The sequence below is a fragment of the Nilaparvata lugens genome, chromosome X (genome assembly GCF_014356525.2).
Source record: "Nilaparvata lugens isolate BPH chromosome X, ASM1435652v1, whole genome shotgun sequence".
NCBI classification, from domain to species: domain Eukaryota; kingdom Metazoa; phylum Arthropoda; class Insecta; order Hemiptera; family Delphacidae; genus Nilaparvata; species Nilaparvata lugens.
This window is the reverse complement of record NC_052518.1, coordinates 99328106-99356051: the sequence shown is the minus strand read 5'-3', so window position 1 is coordinate 99356051 and position 27946 is coordinate 99328106. Positions and strand designations below refer to the sequence as shown.

General features: G+C 30.4%; 1 protein-coding gene across 1 annotated transcript in view; it reads left to right on the top strand.

Annotated features, from left to right (window-relative positions):
* LOC111043245 (serine proteinase stubble) overlaps nucleotides 1-23645 on the top strand; it is a 90964-nt gene extending 67319 nt beyond the window's left edge. Inside the window, exons 6-11 of the mRNA XM_039442807.1 lie at nucleotides 962-1531; nucleotides 7129-7205; nucleotides 12983-13083; nucleotides 15553-15821; nucleotides 17747-17901; nucleotides 20390-23645. Of these exons, the coding sequence (XP_039298741.1) occupies nucleotides 962-1531; nucleotides 7129-7205; nucleotides 12983-13083; nucleotides 15553-15821; nucleotides 17747-17901; nucleotides 20390-20551 (1334 nt within the window). The 3' untranslated portion in view covers nucleotides 20552-23645. The remainder of the gene's footprint in view (nucleotides 1-961; nucleotides 1532-7128; nucleotides 7206-12982; nucleotides 13084-15552; nucleotides 15822-17746; nucleotides 17902-20389) is intronic.
* Nucleotides 23646-27946: the final 4301 nt, after the last annotated feature.

Genomic DNA, 27946 nt, shown 5'->3' with positions numbered 1-27946 from the left:
TGAACAGCCACATTTTTGCCAGTAGCCTAGTGCAATACCACTGTTTCTCTCTCTTTTGGTAGAGAGTTAGTGGGAAGGATATTTTTAATATTCTCTCCGAAGAATGGACATTGATATGTCCAAAGCTCCGTCAATTTATGTAGATGCATAACAATATTATCTATAGTTATTCAAATTGCTTTTTCCATATCATATACAGTTCAATAATTATTTTCTTAGTGTATATTATGTAAATTCATCTATAATTTTGCTGTATTGTAAGCTATTGTAGGCCTATATAAGTGTATAAGCCAGCATATTTTGTAATCTACATAAATAAAGTACTCAATCAATCAAGCAATGTCTTTCTACAACCAAATTTTCAACACCAGTTGATATTTTTTTAATAATATACTTTTCAATCACACTGCACTGTATACAATCACGGCTGAATTTGAAAAGCCTGGGCAACTATTTATTATTTTGTAATGTTAGTTTACAATGAAGCAGGATCCTGACTCAGTTGATAAATTGATAGACAGACTAAATTCATCCTTTTTAATAGTAACAGTTGAGATTTATTGAATGAAAACCATATTCATGATTCTCATCTCTATTACTATACCATCAATCAACTTGAAATGTATACCTCTATAGGTGCGTACAGATTTACGCGCCGCGAACATGAGCAATTCACTATTAATCAGCTGATGCCAAGCTTTTTATATCTGTATCTTACAGTTTCTGTAAAAATACAGATATAGTCAGCTGATTAAAAGTGAATTGCTCATGTTCGCGGCGCGTATATCCGTACGCACCTTATTACTCACGTCTGGATTCTTAAAACAACTGGTCTATCGATTGATACTTTTTCAAGTTTTCATGCATTTTTTTTAAAACAACTGGTGTGTTGAGTGTTAATTGATACTTTTTTAATTTGTCATGCATGATTTTTTGAAATGTTTGTTTATTATTATTGCAGAAACAAATCCACCGACAACAATAGCAACTACAGCTCAATCATCATTGGGACCATCAACAACAGCTGCACCACCAACAACAATATATGTAACCACTCAACCACCTCAGAGACCATCAACAGTTCAACAACCACAGCGACCATCAACACATCAACCACCGCAAAGGCCATCAACACCATCAACACATCTACCACCACAGAGACCATCAACACATCAACCTCCCCAGCGACCATCAACGCATCAACCTCCCCAGCGACCATCAACACCATCAACGCATCGACCATCAACACCCCAGAGACCGTCAACCACACAGCCTCCCACCACAACAACAGCCAGACCTACAACAACAACAACAGTCCCCACAACTGAGAGTCCGACAACATTTACAACATCTGCTCCAACAACAGTTACTCCGACTACCAACTATCCTTCGCAAACATTCTTCACCGAAATGTCGACTGATGGAGTGTCGACGGACTCTATCACCACCCTGCCTCCTTCCAAACCGACCCCTGCCATCGATATCAACGAGATCGATACCAGCTACTTCAATATGACCAACTTCAGAGATGGTAAGTCATAAATAGATTCCATTCAATTAATAGATTATTAAACGAAAATCGAAATTTAATGCTGTTAATGCATAAAATTATATAATTTAATGCATTTACATAACCTGTTAACCATTTACATAGTGAGGTCCACGTTATAATGACAGTATTTGATCAACTTTGGTTTTGCTATCCTTGTCTATTATTCGACAAAGTCGGTGGTACTATCCTCTTCTAGGTCCACAACGATGCCAATTATGTTTTTTTACAGTGTAGAAATTTAATTAATTAATGCAGAGAATCGGCATCGCTATTCTCCTATCTTTATCCACTGTCATTATAACGTGGACCTCACTATAGACTGTGTATTCCAAATTAAGGTTTAAAGCAGTTTTGGGCGAATGCCTGTTGTTTTTACCTGCATTGTATCTATTGTCTATGAATAAATAAATAAATAAATAAATCACCCCGAAGACTTCTGCTACTGCAAATATTAAACAGCTATAATGAGGTGCACGTTAAGGTGCGTACAGATTTACGCGCCGCGAACATGAGCAATTCACTTTTAATCAGCTGATGCCAAGCTTTTATATCTGTATCTTACCGTTTCTGTAAAAATACAGATATAAACAGCTGATTAAAAGTGAATTGCTCATGAGGGATATAAAGGTGCGTACAGATATACGCGCCGCGAACATGAGCAATTCACTTTTAATCAGCTGTTTATATCTGTATTTTTACAGAAACGGTAAGATACAGATATAAAAAGCTTGGCATCAGCTGATTAAAAGTGAATTGCTCATGTTCGCGGCGCGTATATCTGTACGCACCTTTATATCCCTCAGCGACTGCCAACTTACGACCTGGAGGGATATGCGGAGCAGAGAAAAGTAGGGATACAGCGGTCGCTATGTTGTCATGATAGAACAAACAGCGCTCTGTATTCTTTCTATAATGAGGTCCACGTTATAATGGCAGTGTTTGATTAGCAATTGTATTGCTATCCTTGTCTATCATTCAACGAAACAGATGGCGCTATCTCTTTCTCGCTTTGCTCTGTTGCAAGATCGTTTTTTAACAATGTGGAAATATATAATTAATTAACAAAATATATAATTTTGATTATGAAAGTTCATTATGGAATCATTGAAAAATATAGTTTATTGCTTGATAAAATATAATTGATTATTTTAAACGAGAATATCTCTTTCTCGCTTTGCTCTGTTGCCAGATCGTTTTTTAACAATGTAGGATTAATAATTAATTAAAAAAATATTTAATCTTGATGATGAAAATTCATTATGAAATCATTGAAAAATATAATTTATTGCTTGATAAAATATAATTGATTTTTTTAAATGAACAGTTAATATTGCATCAATAAACTGGTAGCAGTTACCCTCCATAGAAGGCATTGACAAAACAGAGGATCGGTAATGTTGTTCTCCTATCTTTCTCCACTGCCATTATTACGTGAACCTCACTATAGTGCAGTGTTTTAGTGTCACATTATCAAAACTTCTCATGAAATAACTGTGTCCCCTGGATTCCAAATTATTACGGTATTTTCTATGATTGAAAATTATTTTATAACCCGTTTAGCCAGGGCGTATTGTGTTGTATTTGTATTTATTTCTTTTTTTATCTGATAAAATTTCTTATGCAAAGATAAATTGGAAACTCTCCGCCACGCCTTCCAGTTGAGCCCTTGAATCTATTGGTAGTTCAGTCGCTCTTGGAATAAATTAATAGCAATTTTATTGCATTCTTTGCGTTCAAAACAGTTTTAATAACATTAAATTGGGAGAACATGGGATTTATATACTTAATTGGTAGCCTTCGCCTCCTGAAAAAGGACTGTGTGATTGTTCAATAAGATGGAAAGAGAAAAAGTTAGAGTTTAACAGATTATTAATCAAAAAATGTTACATAGAAGTATAATAGCCTACTGAATAAAAACAAATTGAAGATATGCAGAACTCGAGGAAAAACAACCTGAAACCCAACAAAAATATATTCGAATATTTTGTTTTTATAAAATAGAATTATAGTACCCTTTAAAATTAATAAAATAATAAAACAAGAATACACATTGTAACTACTAGTTTCGGTGATCACACCATCGTCAGGTTATGAAAATAAATTTCCAATAAATCAAATAAATATTTTGTTATACGGTATTATGTTGGATAATGTCTGAAAAACTGGAATATTATATTTTCCACAACAGATTTGTCATAGAACTATTATTTTATCAGAGAAAAGAGTCTGGAAATATTTTCCTTTAGTTTCACATACAATTAGTGATCGATTTTTAAAAAGCATATTTCTGAGGCGTGAAGAGGAAGGAAAAAGTTAATTTTTGAGTTTTTCTTAGCTTTCCTGATTGAATATTAAGATTCAAGACAACTCTATTTAATAATAATTTCTCTGATTGCAGCCAGAGGAGTTTATTGACAAAACACATACATAATTATTATATTATACATACAAACGTTGTTTATACTAAACTTAGTTCTAATTATGATACCCCGCTATAATAATATGTGTCGGGGTGATCATAATATTTTGCATTCAAATAAAAAATATTTTGATCAAAGCAAATATCATATATTTTTATAGAGACAGCAGGGGTTAGGATTTGGAGAAGCCTAGTTATTGTTTTGTTTGAAAAATTGTTCTTCTTATAGAAAATAGACCAAAAATTGTTTAGGATAACGTTTTAAATATTTACCAAAGTTCACACTAAATAACATTGTGAAGTGAAAAAAAATCAATTTTGTTAGAAAAACTTTAGGAAGTAGGCCTACTGAACATTATGGCCACCAGAAATATGTTAATTATCATTAAGATACAGATTCCTTTATTCATATGTTTAACAAAACAAAATTCAACTTTCGTTCTAGCGTTATAAATAAATACCAGAAGTAGTAGAATAATATGGGGAATCATATTAAACTAAATCGTTCTACAATAATATTGAGTTAGAAAAATTATTAAATATGCGAAAGTTAAGGATAGAGAGAAAGATAAGCTACACTTGAAACACAAAATACTGTTAATATAATTAATCTCTTATTTCCGTCTTTTAAATTTTATTGTATCAACGTACCGCATCTTATATATAGCCTAATAGTTATTGATATCTAGAGCCTAATATTTTTTCTCATCTATACCTTCTTGGAATACGGTAGTATTAGTTTATGACAGTATTCTTCCCAAGTTTTTAGTAAGCCTATTATCACACATTGTGGAATCAAATATTTTTATAGGCTTTGGGACATTTACGTTAATGACCAGAGTTGAATGACACATTATTCCTCTCAGCAATATTCTTTATCGAATATTTTTTTTCATTTGGTTCAGCCTATATCTGAAACAAAAACTAGCAATAAACTTCCTTTGAAATTCATATTATCTCAAAATAAATCCCCAAAATATCAAGCTTAAACTTATGCAAAAATTAGGATACTACAGTATGCCCAACTGTAATAAAAATTACCGTATCAAACATATTGCATTACTAATATATACTCAATTTCCAAACTAATTCATGGCTTAGGAACTTCTTAAAAAAGTTACAAGATCCTCATATTTTAAAGATTCGCCCTGAATTGAATGAATAATGCACTAATGCATGACTAGGCTTTCATATTAGCATTTTCTTGTTACCTACTGAATCTCTGTTACAGTAAAAGTGCCTTTTCCCATCAAATTTGAAAATCCATCTAATTACTTGATCAAGTATTACCATAGTAATTTCCGGAAAACGAACTTATAATTTATAATACTCTTCAAGCTTCATATTTAGTACCACTATTGTGATCTTGTCTATTGGGTCTTGTTAGACTCAGTGCAAATCATCATATTGTATAAATAAATAAGCTCATAATGAAAATATTTTCTTAGTGTGATGTAGTAGCACTGCACTACCGGTACACTATTACAGTCAACAAACATGATTGAATAAATGTTAATGTATATTTTTTCCGTTAATGCGGTGTAATATTACTTTATATTTGAAACAACATTTGTCAATTATGTGGAGCGAAATGTGGATTATAATCCAATATTCCTTTATCGATAATATAGATTGGAAACATTTTTTTAAATAATTAAAACCTTGAGTGTTGGTAGCTAGAGAACTATTATCACAGTTTATTATGTGAAGCAATATATTGTCAAATTTGCAAAGCAGCATAACGTGGTTCATAATCCACTATTTATCAATTATATAATATGAAAAACATTTAGGCTATATAATACGATCTACACCCGCGCTTCGGAAGGGTCTGTGAAAAGCAAAAATAGATTGGATTACTGTTCCATACTGAGAATTAAGAGTAGATATTATCCTATCAAATTAACTTGACACATCCTTTATTATTTGTGAAAATTACGTGTATAATCTTCATTGAAGTTTAAAACTAACAGAGAAAAATAGGACTGTAGTTTGAACCCAGAACTTTCATTCAATTATTAAATTAGAATCAATTGATTAAAATTAACAGTTTTGGGTTCATCCTATTGATTCTCTCCCAATCATTAATTTGATATTGTGATTTTGGAATGAAATAAATGAATAGCAATAAAAAATGTCTATAATCATAATTGGTAAACTCAGAATCTTTATGTAAAAGTTTAATAGTACAGCAGTGATGATGCGTCAAGCATGACTGTATCCCCTACCTCGTACATATTAATTTCAATTCTTTATTTATTTATTGATAGTATATAGATTAATCAATTATATCAATCGATTATTGTCATATACACAATATACCGGTAATCAATTAGAAACTTTGATGTATCGAGTATTATCTCTAGGAAGTGATAGGATACTTCTATTAGAAGCCCCATCTTTTAGAAGCATAATAATATATAGATTAATATATCATAAACACAATATAATCAATTGGTTTATGAAGTCTTATCTCTAGGAAGTGCTAGGATATTCTTATTAAAATCTCCAGCTCTCAGAAGCATAATAATATATTATAGATTAATATTTTATATACACAATATAATCAATTAGAACCTTTGGTGTATGAGGTCTTATCTCTAGGTAGTGCTAGGATACCTACTTTTATTAGAAGCCCCAGCTTTCAGAAGCATAATAATATACAGATTAATATTTAATATACACAATATAATCAATTAGAACCTTTGGTGTATAAACTCTTATCTCTAGGAAGTGCTAGGATATTTTTTTATAAGCCCCAGCTTTCAGAAGCATAAAAATATATAGATTAATATGCCATATACAGAATATATAATTAATTGGTGTATGAAGTCTTATCTCTAGGAAGTGCTAGGATATTTTTATTAGAAGCCTCAGTTTTTAGAAGCATAATGACTCTTATTAAAATTAAGGCGGAAACATCCCTAGCCCTAGGAAGAGCAGTCAGGCCTAGGTGGGGATGTGAGATCCCCTTCCACAAGATATCCTGGAAGAGTTGTTGACTTTAGTAGTTGAGTGCTGTGTGGTTCTGTGGCTCTGTGGCTCTGTGGCAGTGGCAGAGTAGAGCGTGCGAGGTGTGTGGTAATATAGTTGACGCGAGCAATGCCCGCACTTGGTAATGTGGCTGCCTTCAACTCGACTCTGTTTCTGCTTTCAGTTTGCGGGCGAAGACTCTATCCACAGTCAAGGATAGTGGGTGGTGAGAAGGCCTCTTTCGGCAAATGGCCCTGGCAGGTGAGCTAAGCTGATTATTATCGATAGCTTTCAATTATTCCCAGCAATTAAACAACATATTTCGAGTCTCCACACTCTGTTTTTTACACAATATTATAAAAACACTTCAGTTGTATGAGCTACTTTATTAAAAACAATATAAATGTTTTAAACATTTAAAGCAATTAAACAACATATTTCGAGTCTCCACACTCCGTTTCATACACAATATTATAAAATCACTTCAATTGTATGGGCTGCTTTATTAAAATCAATAAAAAGTTTTATTTTTTTTAAATAAATGGGTACTTCAAGTTTTTTATATTGTTTTTATTAACAATATTATAATAAGGGAGTCCGATCTCACTAGAAATCAAACCTGCATAACTGTAGAAATCAATCTGAAAACAATATTAAAAAAAAGGCATCCTCAGTTTTGATTTGTATACATTAATTTCTCAGTAAATTATAGAATGAGAATGACAATCATTTTGCATACTTTTGAAACGACATATTGCAGTCTAAAGTTCTGTAAATAATAGTACCGTAATAACTATTACTTAGTACTCACCATGTGTTGTAACTATTTTTTTCAAGAATTTAGTCTAAATTATATTTAAAAACTATTAATCACTAACTGTTGCAACTATAGCAGTCTGAAGTTTTGTAAATAACCCATCATGTGTTGTAACTATTGTTTACAAAAATCTAGCCTGGATTATTGTAAATTATAGAATTATAGTTAAAAACTATTAATCGCCTTGTCTTGTAACTATTATTTACAAAAATTGAGTCTAGTTTTGGTAAATCATAGTTAGAAACTATTACTCGCCATGTTTTGTAACTTTTTTACAAGAATATTTAGAAAAGAATAGTTAAAAACAGTTAACCACCATGTGTTTGTAGAGTGAATATTATTTACAAAAATTTAGACTTCTATGTCGTTTCAAAAGTAATAAAATAGGCCTCAGTGATTGTAAAAAATCAGTTCACAATGGAATGTGATATTGGTTGTAAAAATTCAAATTAGGGATATTCTATGAAAAATCTATGGCTATCTATGAAGATACTTTAGTAAAACAATTAATGTCAGTTACTTGTCTAGAGTTTACTCTGGAACAAATATCACATGTTAATTTTATTTGTATTTTGGATAAATAATTCTTAATTGGGACCAAAGTGTAAACTAAAACTTAATTTTGGTGCTATCTCGCATGTGTTTTTTAAAAATACAATTATTGCTTTGTTTATTATTATCGAATGAAATTTTTGGTTCAATCATGTTTTGCTCATGCGTTTGTATTTACAATACGTGTATGTTGAGTGGTAAAGGAGACTTGAAAATCTCATCTCCGCCTAATGAAGAGCAGTATATCATTCAATTTTATGTAACACAAATTCACTGTAGCGTGGTGAAATGAGACGTTTGTACAGTATATGAAAATAAACAATCTGTTGTATTACATTAGCTTAAAAGTTGAGACGGATGAATCAGATAAATGGATTAAAAAGTGATCATAAAGGATACAAATTCCAATAAATCTGAAACTTCCGTTTCTGAAAATTCAGTTTCCTATAGACGGTACATAATAACCACCCAACCACCTTTAATTTACTCAACTATAATCAACAACTTGAATGAGGGTTGTAAAAGTAATTCATCAATTGAATGAAAAAGACTAAGAAATTGTCAAAAACCACAGATTTATTGATACAGAAACTCGGAGTTTATCAGAGATTGACAATGGTGTAATAACCGAAACCGGTCATTCTAAGTATCAGTAAATCTGTGATTTTTAACAATTTCTTAGTATTTTCCATTCAATATGAATAATTACCACAATATCAACTTCTCAACTACACAAAAAGTAATTCATCAATCTTCATGCATGAACAATATTATACCTGACCTTTGCAGGATAAATCCTGATTTCATAATATTATTATTAAACGAAAATCCAAATGAAATGCTGCAATTCACCCCGAAGACTTCTGCTACTGCAAATATTGACAACAGGGTAAACAGCTAGATGAAAATTCGATGAGCGCTACTTGACTATTCAAAAATAATTTGTCAGCCCGGGAATCGAACCCAGTAACTCCCTAATTGCCGGTCAGGAATGCTTTCCATATATCATGAATAATTATTGTACTCGACAATACCTATATAAATACATAAACTCTATTAATTCATTCTGACTTTTTCTTGGCTATTACAATATTATTTGTGTGCTACAAGAATATTTTAAAAATTTTATCTAAGAAAACACAATATCCAGCTTGTATTTTTAGATCAGCTAAGAGGGTAGGATACATGGTTTCTTTTTAAAAATCTCATGCAGAAATATTTTAAAGCAAATATCATCATTTTATTATTTATGACGTTATTCAGTGCATCTGTACATTTGTTGAATAAAAATATTTGAATTGAATTGAATCAGAGTCTACTCAAATTAGTAAACTATAAAACGTTTCCTAAAAGATACCCTATTATTAAAGAGGTTAAGCACTGATATTTACTCATTAGTGAAGTCATTAGTAGCCTAAATCTTGAAAGAATAATGAATATTATATCCAATTTTGTTTGATTCATAATAGATTTTTTAATATTGCGTGAACCTTTATGAGAATTTATAGAGAAGACAATACAATTATTATCTATAATACTAAATGAAGTCTCCCAATCATGAAATTCTAGGCAATTTCTAGCGATTATGTGTATATTTATAGAATCAAAATATTTCAAAAAATACACAGAACCAAAGTCAGGCTGATAAACGATCCACCTAGGAAATAGATTTTTTCAAATTAGTTGATTACAGGTATTAATTATTTATCTTAATTTCAAGGATCATTAACCTACTTGATAAGAATAGCTCAATTCCAACTGGATTGAGTAATTTCTAAGAAAAAAGATACCGTAAACGATTTGAACAGGCTGATCATAATGAGACAGAAATATTTAGTAACATCCATCAGATAAGGATACAATAGAGACCTCAAGAAATATCAATCCAACAGCAAAAGGACAGATAATAATTTATAGAAATGCATATTACTAGTTATATTCTTCTACTACAGTGATGTTATTATTTAATAATACCAGATGCTGAACTCATTTGTAGTGTACTAAAAGATCAAAAAGAGACATTAAAAGCGTGATAGTTTTTTGATCCATTTCGAGCTACGATGTATCAACACACTTTTTTCTATGTTTTTCACACGATATGCAGTCAAATATTTAAGTGAATAATCAAAAACTTTTACTTACTGACTGCAGTACTTTTGACCGTCTCGCGGACGGCACTGTTGAAAATGATCAGTCAGTAAGTAAAGTTTTTGATTATTTACTTAAATATTTGACTGCATGTCGTGTGAAAAACATAGAAAAGAATGTATTAAAAGCGTCTTTAATTATATGTACCAAGTCTGATAGGTAATGAATGAACAATACATAAAATCTCTATAAATAATTTAATAAAATTCAATTCAAGAAGCTGGTGTTAATGTATGGAGAAATTATCTGAATCTCAAAAACTCGATCATAATTAAGTTTGTAGCGTGAATGTTGATGTTGTGGAACTTTTCCATAATTGAATAGACTTGAAACGTTGTCAAAAATCCACTGTAAAATATTAATTTTTATTTAATTAAAGTGGATATTTGACAACGTTTTAAGTCTATTCAACTTGATCATAACAAGAAATATTATAGCATAAAATAATATGAATGGGATGAATGAAGTAATATACTATAAATACCGATGATAGAGTTGAGATGAAGAATTTCCTATCATTATAAGATATATTCTATATTAATTACGATGGGTTTTTCTATATTTCCAAATTTTACAAATTAATTTAAAAAATTTAAAACTTGCGCAACTGACAAACTGTAGTTGTTAAAGAGACTGGTTTAAAATAACAACTGACACAAGTCTTTCCAACTATAATATAATAATTTGTACTAGTAGAATTAAAATAGCAGGAAAAAATTAATGTGATACAAAATTTCAGATAAATATTGTGAATGTTCAAATATGGAGAACGCTAAATATTCATTGTCTGCCTCAACAATGTAGAATTAAATGGAATTGTTTTTTTTCATCCAGATTTTTAAGCAAGTAAGGAAATGATGGTTCACTGATCTCTTAGTTTCCTTCATAACTATCAAAATGTATGAGAGTGAATTCTCAGGCTTCGCATGACAATAGACCAAGCAGTAGGTAATCATTATTACATAACACTACCAAATTAATTCACATCTCTCTAGTTCATAATATCATAATATCAACAAAATTGGTTATGAATCTCCTACTAGGAACTTAATTATTTAGTTCAAAATTATTAAGGGATTATTAATTATAATATTATTGAGGGAATTACACATTGACTTTTGATACTGTTCACTGTCGATTATACTGTTTAGTATTGAGTTTGATTTCCATACCACCTGACAATCTTTTCATACAATCTTTTCAATCTTATCAAAACAGCTGTGATAAATGCTAAATAGTGTGTTTGTCTTTTCGGTCTCAAAATTAAATAAATAAATAAATGTTTATTTCCCAAAAAAATTAAAACTACAACATCATTTACACAAAATATTAGATAAATTACAATTACATACAATAGTTAGTTACAAAAATTCTTATTATGTGTCCTCTACTTGTTTAGTTTTTCCTGTGTAGAAAATTACCTACTCCACTATGGAGTAGTAATTTTATAGTTTTTTCAAAGTTTGGAGTTTTCTGAATATTTGTAATTGATTTTAATTAATTTAGAAGGATTTTTTCAATTTAAAAATGTTTTTTTTTGTGTTTTGAATTGTAATTTGAGCGTGTAATTGAAGAATGTTGAAGTGACTCATAACCAAGCACATTTGGACTGTTTTAAAAATTAGAATTGAAACCATTTTGGGCATAAGCCTGTGGTACTTTTCTGTAAGTAGCATAATAATTCTGAAAAATTAAATAAATAAATAACCATATTTAAAATAATTGAAGAGACTTGAGAAATTGTCAAAAAATACACTTTATTTTTAAATAAAAATTAATATTTCACAGGAGCATGCTTTCGTGTGTGCTCACACATCTTCAGCTGATATATTTATTTTTATTAAAATAAAGTGGATTTTTTGACAATTTCTCAAGTCTTTTCAATTTATGGAAAAGTTTCACAGCATCAGTATTCACTCTACAAACTCAACCATATTTAAAACAGTGGGATCCCACTTACAAATGCGATAACATTGACAATGTGATATGTTCTTTGATAGTCCAACATTAGTTGTATTTTATTTGAATTTTTTAAACCTATTTTATTTATTTATTTATCATTTACAATCAACTTAAGGACAAAGAAACAGACTACAGTCCAAAATTCTTTTCATCCCAATTTCATAAAATAAATTGTCCAAATAAAGGTTATGTGCGACTTTCCAATTCTTCACTAATTTCCACATTGAAACAAAACACAAACACTTGAAACAATTATTAATTTTGAATTTAGAAAGATTAAAATCCGAATTGATAACAAAATTTCTTATATTTAGTACTCAAAACTGTTAAATAATTATTAATTTGAAATATTTTGTTCCGAAAATATAATATTTTTATAATATATTTTCGACTACCCTACAGTCTAATTTGGAATAGATGAGTATCAGTTGTATATTAAAGGAATTGATGTATTTTTTAATCGGTCTTTGTGTTATTTTTGAATCATTGATGCTTTGATGTTATCTGATTTCATAGAATTGTTTTGTGATTGTTTACTGATATTCATTTCAATTTTCAGATCTCATTACGCCAATGGAGAACTTCGACTTACCTTCACAAGTGTGGAGCAGCCTTACTCAGTGAAAATTGGGCCATAACAGCAGCTCATTGTGTTGAAAAGTAAGTCCCCTTGCAAATTAAGCTTTCTATAATAATTAATTATTTTTTAATATACAATGAATCCCAATATAAAATCAATTAAGTACTTTGTAGTCTCAAAATAGATAAATATCGTAATCTATATAATCAATCTTGAATTGAAGCCAACTAATGCCTTAATTCAGGAAAACAGACTTTATTCAAATTCTTATTTTATGTTATCTAATCACATAATACTATCATAATGATTCTCACTTAAATAGTCTATTTATAACACAAAAAGGTTTAATTAAAACCATACGGTACTCCGCAAACCCAGAGACTATCCTACACAGCAGGTATTCAGAGACTTTGATGTCATGACTCTGAGGCTATTATATATAAAAATTCTGATAAAATACATTAATAACTATAGACAGCACTTTGAGTAATCTGACAGGCCATCTTATTCATTCAGACCTAACATAGTGAGAAAATACAATGTATATCACAGCAACCTGAGTATAGTTCGGAGACAGCTTATTTATGTTATCTCCAAGTTAATCAACATGGTACCTGAAGAATTTCTAGCTCATTGTCAAAATAGTAAAATATGGAATAAATGGATATGTGATAATTTTTTCCAAGAATTAGGGTTCCTGTCAATACCTTAAGTGAATAAGATAACCATAGCAGATTACAATATTCTCGTATTTCTATTGTTTTTTATTGTGTCGCAATTTATCATAATTATGATATTATATTATGTATGAATATAGTTTGAATCTGGTTTTTGATGAATTACTCTGGTCAAAGATATTTCGTAGCAACTGTTGTTTTTTTTGTTTTTATTTCTAATGAGTATTCTCTTTTCTTTCTGCATTGAATATATGGTATTTCTAGGTTTTCCTGAACTTATTTTTTTTCCTTTTCCTTTTTATTTTTCCTAGTTTTCAATAATTATTAATTTTAGTTTTAGGATGGACTCCCACCAGCGAGCAAGTTTTACTTTTGCTGGTGGAAATTTTCATTTTCATTAAATGGTTCATGCTGTGTATTAGAATCGTTAATTTCTATTATAATGTATCGTGCATGTTGTATGAAGATGGAAATAAATAAATTTGAATTTTGAATCGAAGTGATCAAATGATGTTTTCATCACCAAAGTTGGATACTATTTTTGTTACAAGCAGCAGAACTGTGAGTTTCTCCTTATGAAACCTCCTTCATTTAAGCAAACTCTTTATGGAACCTTCCCAACCAGAAATTTTAAAAAATACAAGAATTTCAATTATAGAACTAGTCGTGGAACAATATCATGGGAAACTATAGTCGTGTTTGAATTTTAATTATATAAATGAAATAGTGTACGAGGACTAGTAATTCTTTGTAGTTTAACTTTCAACTAGCCGTATAAAAATACTGAAATGGAATGATATATATCATATTACATATAGAATGATAGATATGTGGCATTCCTATTATTTTAATGATAGATAAGTAGCCGTATGAAAATACTGAAATGGAATGATAGATATCATATTACATATAGAATGATAGATATGTGGCATTCCTATTATTTTATTTAATTTTCAAGTTTCGCAGAATATTTGCTAGTTTGCTAGTGTTTTGATCAAAAAATGCCTTGGATACCTTTCATTACATAGTTTTTTATATGATGAATGAGTGAAAATTATAAATAAGAATAACTCTTCGCAAAGGATTTCTGCAAACAACTTCTCTAATAACACAAGTATAAATATTTATGTATAATATTTATGAGGTGAAGTAACTCGGCAATTTTGGTCTACGACAATAAAATCTATTTGTTGTTGGTTATCCATCTTGTTTTTACTATTAAATTTTGTAAAACTTTAAAGTGAAAAAACACATTCTTTGATGTGGCGACGTCCGTTTCGTGCTGGTATTGACAACAAATGGCTTGAAAATGTGCTATACCAGCACGAAACGGACGTCGCCACATCAAAGAATGTGAGTGTGTTTTTCACTTTCAAGTTTTACTAAATTTAATAGTAATAAAATCTATTTATTAATTATTATTAGAATTTATATTTTCTCATGTCAACCGGAAATTATTTTATTGAGTCGTGCATGGCAAAAAATGAAACTGTCAACTTACTTACTTACAAAAATAATCAAGTCCTGACCGGCGTCATATTTATTATTATTTTTCATATTTATTCATTTATTTCTTCTTTCACAGTCTTGGCCTCAATCTTGTCTCTTTTTTACCAACCACAATCAGATATAAATGAAGTTAAGGGTTTAAACAGCAATTTTGAAAAGCAAGTCTTTATTTACGGTGAAAATATACCGACAAGTATGGTAAGCTTGGATCTGCAATACATAGTCACCAAAGTTTTTTAGCAAGCAAAGCACATTTTAATATATATGTACGGTATCTAAACATCTCTGTGGAAACCTGATTTTATGAAAGTGTTTTGGTGAATGAATAATTAAATTAATTTCTGAAAATGTGTATTTTTGCAGTGTTCCTCCGAGTGACCTACTGCTACGTCTTGGTGAGCATGATCTATCAATCGAAGAAGAGCCATACAGCTATAAGGAAAGACGAGTTCAGATAGTGGCATCACATCCACAGTTCGACCCGCGGACTTTCGAATACGATTTGGCACTGTTGCGTTTCTACGAGCCAATAGTTTTCCAGCCAAACATAATACCGATCTGTGTTCCCGAGGATGACACTAGTTTTGTGGGATCAAATGCTTATGTTACTGGATGGGGTCGTCTCTATGAAAGTGAGTGATATTTCATTTATTTATTTAGTCATGTGAAATTATTACACTTTGATTCATATACTGTTGCTTGTGAGATGCTGTAATATATATACATAATGATATTTTTGACAAAATTCCAGTGTTTTCATTATTACACTTTATATGAGAAGGCAAAACAGGCTTATGCCCAAAACTGTCCCTTTTCAAGTTTATACTACAGTCCAAATCAAAATCTGGGTTGAGCTACTATCACTTATTGAAATATCGATTTATACTTCAAAGAAAAAACAAATTTTTTATTAAAAATAGATATCATGAATGACTCAATTTCACAGAATCAATAACAATTATTTAAAAACCTAAATTTTGAATAAAACTGGAATATTTCGAGCCGAAAATTTCACGCACAGGTGTTATTACATCCCTTTTCAAATTTATACTACAGTCCTAATCAAAATCTGGGTTGAGCTACTATTACTTATTAAAATATCAATTTACACTAAAAAAATCGTCAATTAAAAATAGATATCATAAATAACTAAATTTCACAGAATTAAAAACAATTTATTCAAAGAACCTAAATTTTTAATAAAACTGGAAAATTTCGAGCCGAAGATTTCACGCACAGGTGTTATTACATCCCTTTTCAAATTTATACTACAGTCTAAATCAAAGTCTGGGCTAAGCTACTATCACTTATTAAAATATCAATTTACTCTTCAAGAAAGAAACAAATCTTCAATAAAAAAATATGTATCATAAATAATTAAATTTCACAGAGTTAAAAACAACTATTCAAAGAACCTATGTTTTGAATAAAACTGGAATATTTCGAGCTGAAAATTTCACGCACAGGTGTTATTACATTCAGGTATTCGGTGGCTCAATTGAAAAATTGATTATAACTTCAGTTGAAAGAAGATTTCACACTAAAGGGGTTTCCTAGACAATTCCGTATTTTCAGCAATCGTCTGAGGCTAAAGGCGAACGCACACTAAATTCTAACACTTTGAAACAGCTCTATGGTACGAGTCCTGTTGACACAAAATTAAACAAGAGAAAGTCAGATCTAAAGTATATTTGTAAAGTATTGTAAATGAAGTGCAGGGTAATAAAGATTACTTCAAAATCAGTAAAAAGAGCGTGAAAGAGTGGATTAAGAGAGAATATTTTTACATTAAATACAGCAATTTAATATTAAATTTCATTTCCTTTATTTTTATTTCATAGTGTTTCCTCTGCACAATATTTGTTTATTCTTCTACTGTCCTAAAGTTTTTACTGTAATATTATTAGTTGAATTTAATCTAAATTTTCTGCATTATTTCGAAATTTATGTTTTTCTTTTACTGTTTTGTAACTCTCACCAGCGGGCACAGAGTTTATTTTTGCTCGTGATGCCTAGATTTTATATTTTATTTAAGTATATGTATGAATAATTATGTTTATTTATTTATATTTTTAATGATATGTCATATTATAAAGAGTTTGTAATATGTCTTGAATATTCTATATTGGCAATAAAATAAATTGAAATTGAATTGAATAGGTTATGGAATTTCCAATATTTTCAAAAACAAGTCTCCTTGAGAAATATTATTTCTAAGATTTACCCCAACACGCTCTTTTTACCTCTCTGAAAATTTCTATGTAGGTATCATAAATTTAATACATTTTATGCATCCTAAAAACTCACTAAAATAGAATGTCTTCTTTATTTTATAACGAGGCGAAGTTTGGACAGTAATATTTATTTATTTATTCATTCATAAATGGAGACAACGGTGGTAATGACCACTCTACCTCTTCAAAAACCAATCACTAGAGTGACTAGTATTGAATCACTACTAGACTGAATCTACGTAATTTTTCATGAAAGGAGCTTCTACTGAAATTCAAAAAGTTCTAATCATGTTCTTTGAATTAAAATTTGAATTTTTTTATAGATGGTCCTCTTCCAAGTGTTCTACAAGAAGTGTCAGTACCAGTCATCAACAATACTGTATGTGAGACCATGTATAGAGCGGCTGGATACATAGAACATATTCCAGAAATTTTCATCTGTGCTGGTTGGAAGAAAGGAGGCTTCGATTCTTGTGAGGTGAGGCTCAAATAAATTCTGTAATTTATCCGCGATTATAAATTCCATCCATCATTAATTAATTGAGAGGTGCTTGAATTTTCTCTCAATTTATTAAGGCTGTGCAAAGGCTAAAAATAAACTTTCTACTGGTGATATTTTTCTACGTTTTTTGATTTGTATCATCAAGCTATCAAAATGAAAAAGTTTTCTCAGGAAAACATTTTTTCCGATCATTACTTTTTGAGGTATGAGCGCCTGAAGTTTGAATTTTTGGGACAGACCATTTCAAATTCGGTAAGACATAAATCCATGAGATTCAGAGGATGGATTCTTCATGGTATTGTTGATCTAGTGAAACAAAAATTTTCTAAAAATGTCAATTTTTGGAAAAGTTATTCATTTTACCAAAAAGAACTCAACTAAAAGTTATTTTTGGTTATTTTTAGTAAATTGAATAACTATCTTAAAAATTGATATTTTCAGAAAAAATTGTATTACTAGATCAACAATACAATGAAGAATCTATCCTCTAAATCTCATGGATTTATCTCCTACCGAATTTGTAATGTTTTGTCACAAAAATTTTAACTTTAGGCGCTCATATCTCAAAAAGTAATCATCGGTAAAAAATGTTTTCCTGAGAAAACTTTTTCATTTTGATAGCTTGATGATATACAAATCGAAAAAAGTAAAAAAATATCACGAATAGAAAGTTTATTTTTAGCCTTTGCACAGCCTTAAACTTCCCCAGTAATCGAATTACTTTGAAGTCATCCTTTTCATATAAAAACTTTCTTTGGCTTGGAATATTTTTGAACAGCTTTGTTGTATTTTCTATTTCAATTGGTTTGATTTTTTTCTCTTATTAATACAAGCTCACGATCAGACATTAGTCTTGGGAGCTTTAATTTTTTTTGTACTGTTAATAATTTAATTTTTGTTGATATTATGTGCTTGCATGTATGAATTTGTACAGAGAACAAATAAATTTGAAATTGAATTCGATTGCTGTTTTCTGTATCATTAATAGCACATTTAACATGTTTATTATTTTATACGCATATAGCATATAACACATTCTCAATCGCTAATCAAAATAAATTATTTTGAAAAGTGTATGAATTTCGATTGAGAGCTGTAATAAATAGTATTGTCTCATGATATATCACTAATATTCACTGGGTTAGTACGGTAATCAATTTATTAGATCATGATTTTATTCAAAATTATATTTCAAATTCATTATTTAAATCATCACTCTCAACCTGGTCTACAAAAAGATGCTGAAGTTCAAGGATAATTTAAATGAATACTTTGAATTTCATCATCTGACATTAATCCCATTTATTCCTTAATAGAAGAACTATCGCATCATCATCTAATCTAGAATATGATTTCTATAATAATTTATGTCACTCAACCCAGCAATTTCACTGTAGAAACACCTCACTGTTTTACTGTTATTCATTTCGAATAGGACCTCTAACCACAGAACAAGAAATACTTTTTAGTCTTGTTATGTGTACATGTTAGAATAAGATTCGGGAGGAAAAGTTTTACATCAAATAAATAATTCCGCTCTTATCCTTTTAATGTTTGAATGCTTGGGCTTTGTATATTGATTGGATATTATTATTTTAGATATCATATCATTATTATAGATACTATGATATTAGTAATACAAATAAAACAAATGAAGTTCCCTTTTTGAAAACACCTCTCACTATTTAAAAACCACGACCATAGAATAAGACAATCGTATAAGTTTTCTCTGCCACGACACACTATTAATTCTTTTTATTGATTCATACAATAAGTACCGTACATCATTAAAATGATAGGGAGAGAAAAAATAAGGTAACCTTGTGCTATTCCTCCCCCAAATTTAGATAAGGTTACACATAGTCCGAAATAGGTTAAGTCTTGTAGTTGTTCACTTCACAAAATTTTCAATCCTTAATTATTTTCACAAAGTAGATTTTAAATTTAGATGCTTCAAAACCAAACATAGAAGAAATATTTCACATTATTATCACTAAAATAGGAAATATTCACATATTAAAGAAATAATTTTGAAGGACCAAAATACAAACTTAATTCTAAAAGCAAAACTTATAAACAAAGTGCCGTTTGTACTGTGTCGGTTTAGACTAAATCTAATTTTAAACTGGATTAAATCCATATCAAGTCTCCTTCCTCATAATGAGGTTCATTTTGAGTTAAGACACCAGCTGATTAAATTCAGTTCAAACTCTGACTGTGCAAACTGCCCTAAATGTTAAATCGTTTTAATAATTATTCAAGGAATGTGCTGTATTTTTTAAAAAAGTAAGAGTTCTTAGAAAAATGATACTATAATTTATTGGTTTCATTTTTATGATTGGATATTATTCAAATATTATCTATAAGACTGGCTAATAGTGAACTGGAGTTTGAAATTGTATGATTTTTGAAATTGAAATTGTATGATTTGTAATTAAAATTGTATGATTTTTAATTGTTACAGGGTGACTCCGGTGGTCCAATGGTGATCCAGAGACCAGACAGAAGATGGGTTCTGGCGGGGGTGATCTCGTGGGGCATTGGCTGTGCTGAGCCCAATCAACCCGGTGTTTACACACGAATTTCACAATTCAGGGATTGGATAAATCAAATCTTACAGTTCTAGCAAGCATTTGTGCAACGTTAACCAAATTTCGACAAGTGATTATCAACGAAAAAGACAAAAACAGTTCTGAAGTGGAACTTCTAATGTGCAACGAATAATATTGAACGTTTTTTATAATGAATTCTGCGCAAAACTTTGACGTCACTAGGATGATTGTGTTATGAGAATCAACAGTGTATTTTGCTATAATGAAGTCGGATTAGTGAGATGTTTCAGAGAGTGAGTGAAAGTTATTTATTGAAATTGTTATAATATTAAATATTGTGAGGTTCAATATTTAAAATAAAAATATTCACAAATTTTGGGATGATCAGAATCACACCGAAATAACAGACGTAGAATACCGTATGTTGGTAGATAAACAAATCAAACTTCATCATCATTGGTTCATAACGGTTTTCCATTTTATTCATAGTCTCTACAAATAACAGGATTAAATTTCATGCATTCATGTGGTGAAAAAACGTTGAGATTTTTTCCAAATATGCTCCTGTTATGTTTGGTCATATTATCATGGCTAGTTTGAAGTTTTAAATTGGAATCTTTCAAATTGAATCATTGTGATACTGATAGATATTTTTCAATGATGTTGTATCTGACAAAAACCTGTTAACTTTAGAGGAAACTATCTGTTAATATTATTTCGTTGTTATAACTATGAATTTTATGAGAGATAGTCAGTGATCAAGTGGTAGTTAATATTCAGTTTGAGAATAGTTTGATTGAAGAGTTATCAGAAACCCCAAAAAATCAACTTTCGTGGCTCTGATTATTTTTGCAATCTAAAGCATATGTCATATGGAAGTACAAGTGCGGATTCCCTTTGTAAAAAGAACTCGCTTCCATCATTACTACAAGGACATACAATAAACTACTTTTTGAACAATTTTCAGATTAATTTCATTGTATGTAAAGACAGGCATATCTGTTGAATATGCTGTTGTATAAAATGTGATTGGTTCATAACCACGTCTAAAAAAAATATTAACAGCATGTATTCTCAAAATATTTGAAAGAGAATAACCAATAATTTTGGGATTTCAATTGAAATTGGCTTTCTTACAACGAACATTAGGTACTTTTTATTAAGGTACTACATTGTTGTCACACTATTTATTGTTACTCTCTCATCAAATCGGTTATAAGCTGATTTTTTTGGCTTGCTTGATCAAATTTCGATGATCAAGATAAGCTATATATTATATTGAACAATCAAGTAGGTTTTATCATCTTTGTGTATAGAAGTTTTTCGAAGTAAATCTGTTTGATACAGGAATTATTTGAGAATAAATTTCACGATGGGAGAAGACTGTCAGGGAATAGTTCAAATTCAAGTTAAAAATTAACATTGCAACATACATATTTGGTCACTATAATACTACTTTTCTATATTTTTCTCTATCTTTTATACCACCCTCTTCTTAATTTTCAATACGAATATCTTCCTCCGTACCTGTAGTCTAATTTATATAGAAGTGGTACGGTACATATTATATATTCTATAAGGAATTGATTGATTTATTTAATTTCTTTGTCAGGTCTGAAGAGACCTATGGTAAACATCAAATTACAGAAATACATTGCAAACTCAAATCACATAGATAAAGAAAAAAAATATATAAATAAAATTGACCCATTAAGGAATTGACCCATACGTCGTTCAAATTGAAGATTAAATTATTCAAATGGCATTAGAAACACAAAATCCCTTCAAAATGGGTGTTTTTTTTTTAGTTTCTTTTAAGAATCAATCTCTTAGAAGAAAGACTCTAACTGGTTCATAAGAGTACTATTGAAGGTTTTTACAAATTATTTAAAACTTCTTATGAGTTTCTACAAACGTTTTTGTGAGTTTGTAACTGAAATCTTATTTAAAACATTTAAAAAAAGTAAAGTAATGAAGATGTACTCTAGAAGTTCTCTTCGCATCCTGAGACTACTGCAGGTGACTCATGGAAGTAGAGTAAAATAAGAGATTTAAGTGAGGTAGTTCTGAATTTTATTATTTTTATGTTATATTTAAAACATTTATGTATTTTACTAACTTTTATCACTGCCTAAAATGTTGACAGCGAATTGTAACGGACTCTCTAGATTTTAAGGGCAATCTACCACTAAGCTCTGTTCTCAACAATATTATTATTGAAGCAAGAGTATCGAAATCTTTGTTGTAGCCAAACTTCTAATGGAAGTAATTTTTAATAATGGTTTTTTTCTGACTTATAATAGGATAGGGAAATTTCAGTGGAGGGAATTTTTGCATGGTAAAATTTCCATAATCCACACAGTTCTGTAAACAAGCTTCACCCATTGTTGATAGGACTTTGTTCCTCATACAATATAGCCTACTTGGAGGAATCTGATCTAAAGAAATTCTTGCATGAAAAATCATTTTTTGGGGATATTTCTTTTGGATTCAAAATTTTGCTTCATGTTATGAAGGATGTCAAAATCTCCCAATTTCAATGCACGATTATAAAACTTTTAAAATATATCTAGCTTAGGCCTACATCTCTACAATAATTGATAAGTTCCATGTTTTATTAACTTCAAACGTGTTGATAAAAAATCTCCTATCAATTTTTGGAACAATATTTTTTTCTTCATATGTTAGTTTAGAAGGTATGTTTCTCTAAGTAGCTAGACTTAAAATGTTAAGGTTATTATATTTTTTGTTACTAACTTTGAATCACTATGTGGAGAGAACAGTCAACTGATTTACTATTTTTATCAAGAACGGATCAGCTATCCAATTATCACTAAGTGATGAATGTGTTTTTTAGGCTGATTCTTTAGTTCAACCAAATGACGATATTATTAATAATACTGAACTTTCTCATTGTTGACTATGTTTAGAATCTAAGGTGTTTCACCATTATTGATTATAATGTTTTATAATTATTTCTATGTGATATGTTAATTATTTATTTTATGTTATACATAATGAAGCGCTTTCAATGTAAATATTTGTAATTGTTATAATTATATTTATTGGTTGTATCTCAAGGTTTCCCGAAAGATGTCTGATTCTATTTCAATTGAGAATGAATGAAAATACAAAAAAATATATATATTTATCCAAGAAACAAAATCATCATCCGTAGTTTTGTTTCCTATGAATTAACCCCAACACAATTAGAAATTAATACTAACCGGTTTGCAATTACAGAGAAATCTTCATACTTTTTATATAATTCAAAGTTTACAATATTATTTTACTTACTAAAATGAGATGCAGAATAGAGATAAAACTCCTTTTGTACTCTGCTTTGATATCCGACTGGTGTCCTACTCAGGCCGCCTCTCGGACACCACTGGTGTCTCAATGGTGTCCCTTCCTGCGCTTTACAAAACGCCCGAGGGAGATGTGCCTCCCAACTGTATGGCATTCATATCCTACATTCAGTACCTCTGTCAAAAGATGTTGGACGAGGGCTGATTTTAAATGCCGACATTTCAATATTATTGAAATAAACTATAACATACAGTCATCACTGGTGTCTGACTTCTGATAATTGAGAATGATATTGTATGTATCAATTTATAATAAAATGTTTATAAAAAATGTATAAAATTAATGTTATTAATAAATAAATGTCCTAATGTAATACGGGCCTAAAGCCCCCTGCATACAGGGACAATAGTGACGTCTACTATATCAGTCGCCATTAAAGGTAAAACACCATCACACAGGGACATAAGCAGCGTCCAAGCCTTTAGCCTGGCTTTCACTAGTAGAGTTAGTGGTCGAGTAACTGGCATACAAACTCTACCGAGCTAACTCTACTCTACTTACTTGGTCGACTAACTGTTTTCACTACAATTTGGGAATAGTAGGTAAAGTGTGTTGTCTAGTCAACAGAACTCACCTTAAAATGTCAATACTTTTTAATAAATCAACACATTTTAATAAACAACAATAGGCTACTTCTTAGGCCGGTTACAGAGCTCGACCGACCGTCAGTGCGTATGTACCATCCTGAACGTACGCATCGATGAATCAGTTCTACACATTCAGAGCTCGACCGACCGTCAGTGCGTATGCACCATCCTGACCATACATAAGTTTTTCTGACTCACAAAATTGACGCCTTTACAGATTTTTATTGCAGCTTATTATCTTCGTAAACGAAAGATTAAAAGACGTGGATATCAAGTTCACCCGATGGTCGCCCAAAGCTCTGTAACCGGCCTCAAACTTGATAACCTACGGCACGACTCTATTCTTCTAGCTCGAGACTGTTTTCATTAGCATAGTAGTGGTAGAGTAGAGTGAGAAGCGGTGGTGGGGGAAGGCAAGTGGTAGAGTATACTATACCACTCTACTCTAATAAACACTAGTACTCTACCATGAACGTTTTCATTGGGAGAGTTCACAAGATAGTTAGTACTTGCCCAGGGAACTCTACCACTAACTCTACTAATGAAAACCAGGCTTTTCTCACAGTAATAATAGTTGGAGTTTTAGTAGCCGCCACTAATGGCCGGATGTAGTGGACGTTACTCTTGTCCCTGTGTGCAGAGGGTTCATCCATCATATATATTTCATGAAGTTAAAACTTCTTCATCAACCATTCATCACTGCTTATTAAATTTATATTTTGAGTAAATTTATGTTCATTGATAATAGTGACTTTGTTGTAGTTTAGACACTGTGTATATTTGTAAATACAGAGTGACACAGAATAACGGGAACATTTAAAAACGCCATAAAACATTATGTGTCATACATGACATCAAAATCAATTCAATTTTTGAAATATTATTTTGTGAATTGGAGATCTGGTCGCGGATTTAATTATTAAATATAATTGATAAAGCGAGAAGATCTCCAAATGTTGCAGCAATCGTTCAGGAATCTCAACACAGAGTGTATTCGTGCAGGAGGAAGCCATCTTAGAGAAGTAATTGTCGAAAAGTGATAGATGTTATTAATAATTCTCAAATGGCAAGTCTTGAACTTTACATTAGTTTGAATAAAATCATCTTTGCCCTTCCCACATGTCATACATGACATCAAAACCTATTCAATTTTTGAAATATTATTTTGTGAATTGGAGATCTGGTCGCGGATTTAATTATTAAATATAATTGATAAAGCGAGAAGATCTCCAATGTACAGAAATGAAACGTGTGTTTTATCACGTTTCGTGAAAGCAATATTATGGTTTTTAGCTCCATGCAATACAAACAAGAGTGAGTTGACTTTTGGTCTGTAAATCAAGGCTGCATGTGTTTTTCACATAAATAGATTTTGAATTTTTCTTTCGAGGCCCGTATTACTTTAACCGTTTGGGAAGTTAGTTGTTGAGTTAAAACATTGGTTCCCTACAAGATTCAAATCCTGAAAATACAATTATGTAGGTTTAAACTGCCCGGACTGCGACAGCCTATCATTGAATTCTCAAGACAGAATCCTTCAGGTAAGCAATGTTTTAACTCAACAACTAACTTCCCAAACGGTTAAAGTAATACGGGCCTCGAAAGAAAAATTCCAAATCTATTTATGTGAAAAACACATGCAGCCTTGATTCACAGAACAAAAGTCAACACACTCTTGTTTGTATTGCATGGAGCTGAAAACCATGATATTGCTTTCACGAAACGTGATAAAACACACGTTTCATTTTTGTACATTGGAGATCTTCTCGCTTTATCAATTATATTTAATAATTAAATCCGCGACCAGATCTCCAATTCACAAAATAATATTTCAAAAATTGAATAGGTTTTGATGTCATGTATGACATGTGGGAAGGGCAAAAATGATTTTATTCAAACTAATGTAAAGTTCAAGACTTGCCATTTGAGAATTATTAATAACATCTATCACTTTTCGACAATTACTTCTCTAAGATGGCTTCCTCCTGCACGAATACACTCTTGAAATCTGTGTTGAGATTCCTGAACGATTGCTGCAACATTTCAGCTGGGATATTGTTAATTTCATTTGAATTGTCTGTTATGATTCAACCACAGTTATTGGTCAAGTTGTGAAAACGTTTGATCTAAGATAGCTACACAAACAGAAAATCGCAGATGGACAGATCATGGGACCAGGAAACGCAGATGCTGCAGCGATCAATGAGGAATCGTCAACACAGATTTCAAGAGTGTATTCGTTCAGGAGGAAGCCATCTTAAAGAAGTAATTGTCAAAAAGTGATGGATGTTATTAATAATTATCAAATGGCAAGTCTTGAACTTTACATTAGTTTGAACAAAATCATTTTTGCCCTTCCCACTAATGTTTTATGGCGTTTTTAAAAGTTCCCGTTATTCTGTGTCACTCTGTATTTTAAAACACTTACTTTTTATGATAAAATCTGCAGGCTGATAAATAAGCTCCTCCTGAAGAGGAGTGTAAGACATTCCTCATTACAACATAAAAAGTTTTTTTTTCATATTTATAAAGATACACAGTGTATCTTTTGTAACTACAAAAAAGTTATTATATAGTCTTTCGTCATGGAAAACTACATCAATAATAATAATATATTGATGGGGGCTGATAGATAATTGTTAATTCAGATAACATAACTTATAAAAATTAATGGATGGATGACATAATCTATGTATGATTATGTTGACTATATATAGAAGCTATAGCAACTAATGCAATAGCAACCAGCTATAGCAATAACATTTATTGAATAAAATGTTATTTTAGATAATAGAGCACGGCCATCAGTCGCAATTGGATAGTACAATAAGATGTATCAAAATTATTAAGTCTAGATGCAAAATTAATACAAGGATTGATGAATGATTCAAACTTCAACACACATATTATTTTTTTAGTATTTTTATTGGTGAAAAAACTCTTTAACAAGATTCAACTAATTGATTTTAAATGCAACATAGAACACCTAATTAACTCAAGAAAACAGTAGAACAAGAACTCAAAGAAATATTGAACTTAAACAAATTTACCTATCACGGTTTACTACCAACTCTTATTACAATATAATCACTTTATTATAGTTTCTGACTTTTGTTTGGAACACTTTTCAGGAACTTTCAGCCACCTCAATTGATTTCGAATGCAACAAAGAACAAAGTTCAGCCACCTCAATTGATTTCAAAAGCAACAAAGTACAAATTTTGTTATTTTATCTTGAACAAATTTCTGAATTATTGATAGGAACTTTTCACGAACGTTCATCTAACTTAATTAATTTCAAAAGCAACAAAGTACAAAGTTCAGCCACCTCAATTGATTTCAAAAGCAACAAAGTACAAATTTTGTTATTTTATCTTGAACAAATTTCTGAATTTTTGATAGGAACTTTTCACGAACGTTCATCTAACTTAATTAATTTCAAAAGCAACAAAGTACAAAGTTCAGCCACCTCAATTGATTTCAAAAGCAACAAAGTACAAATTTTGTTATTTT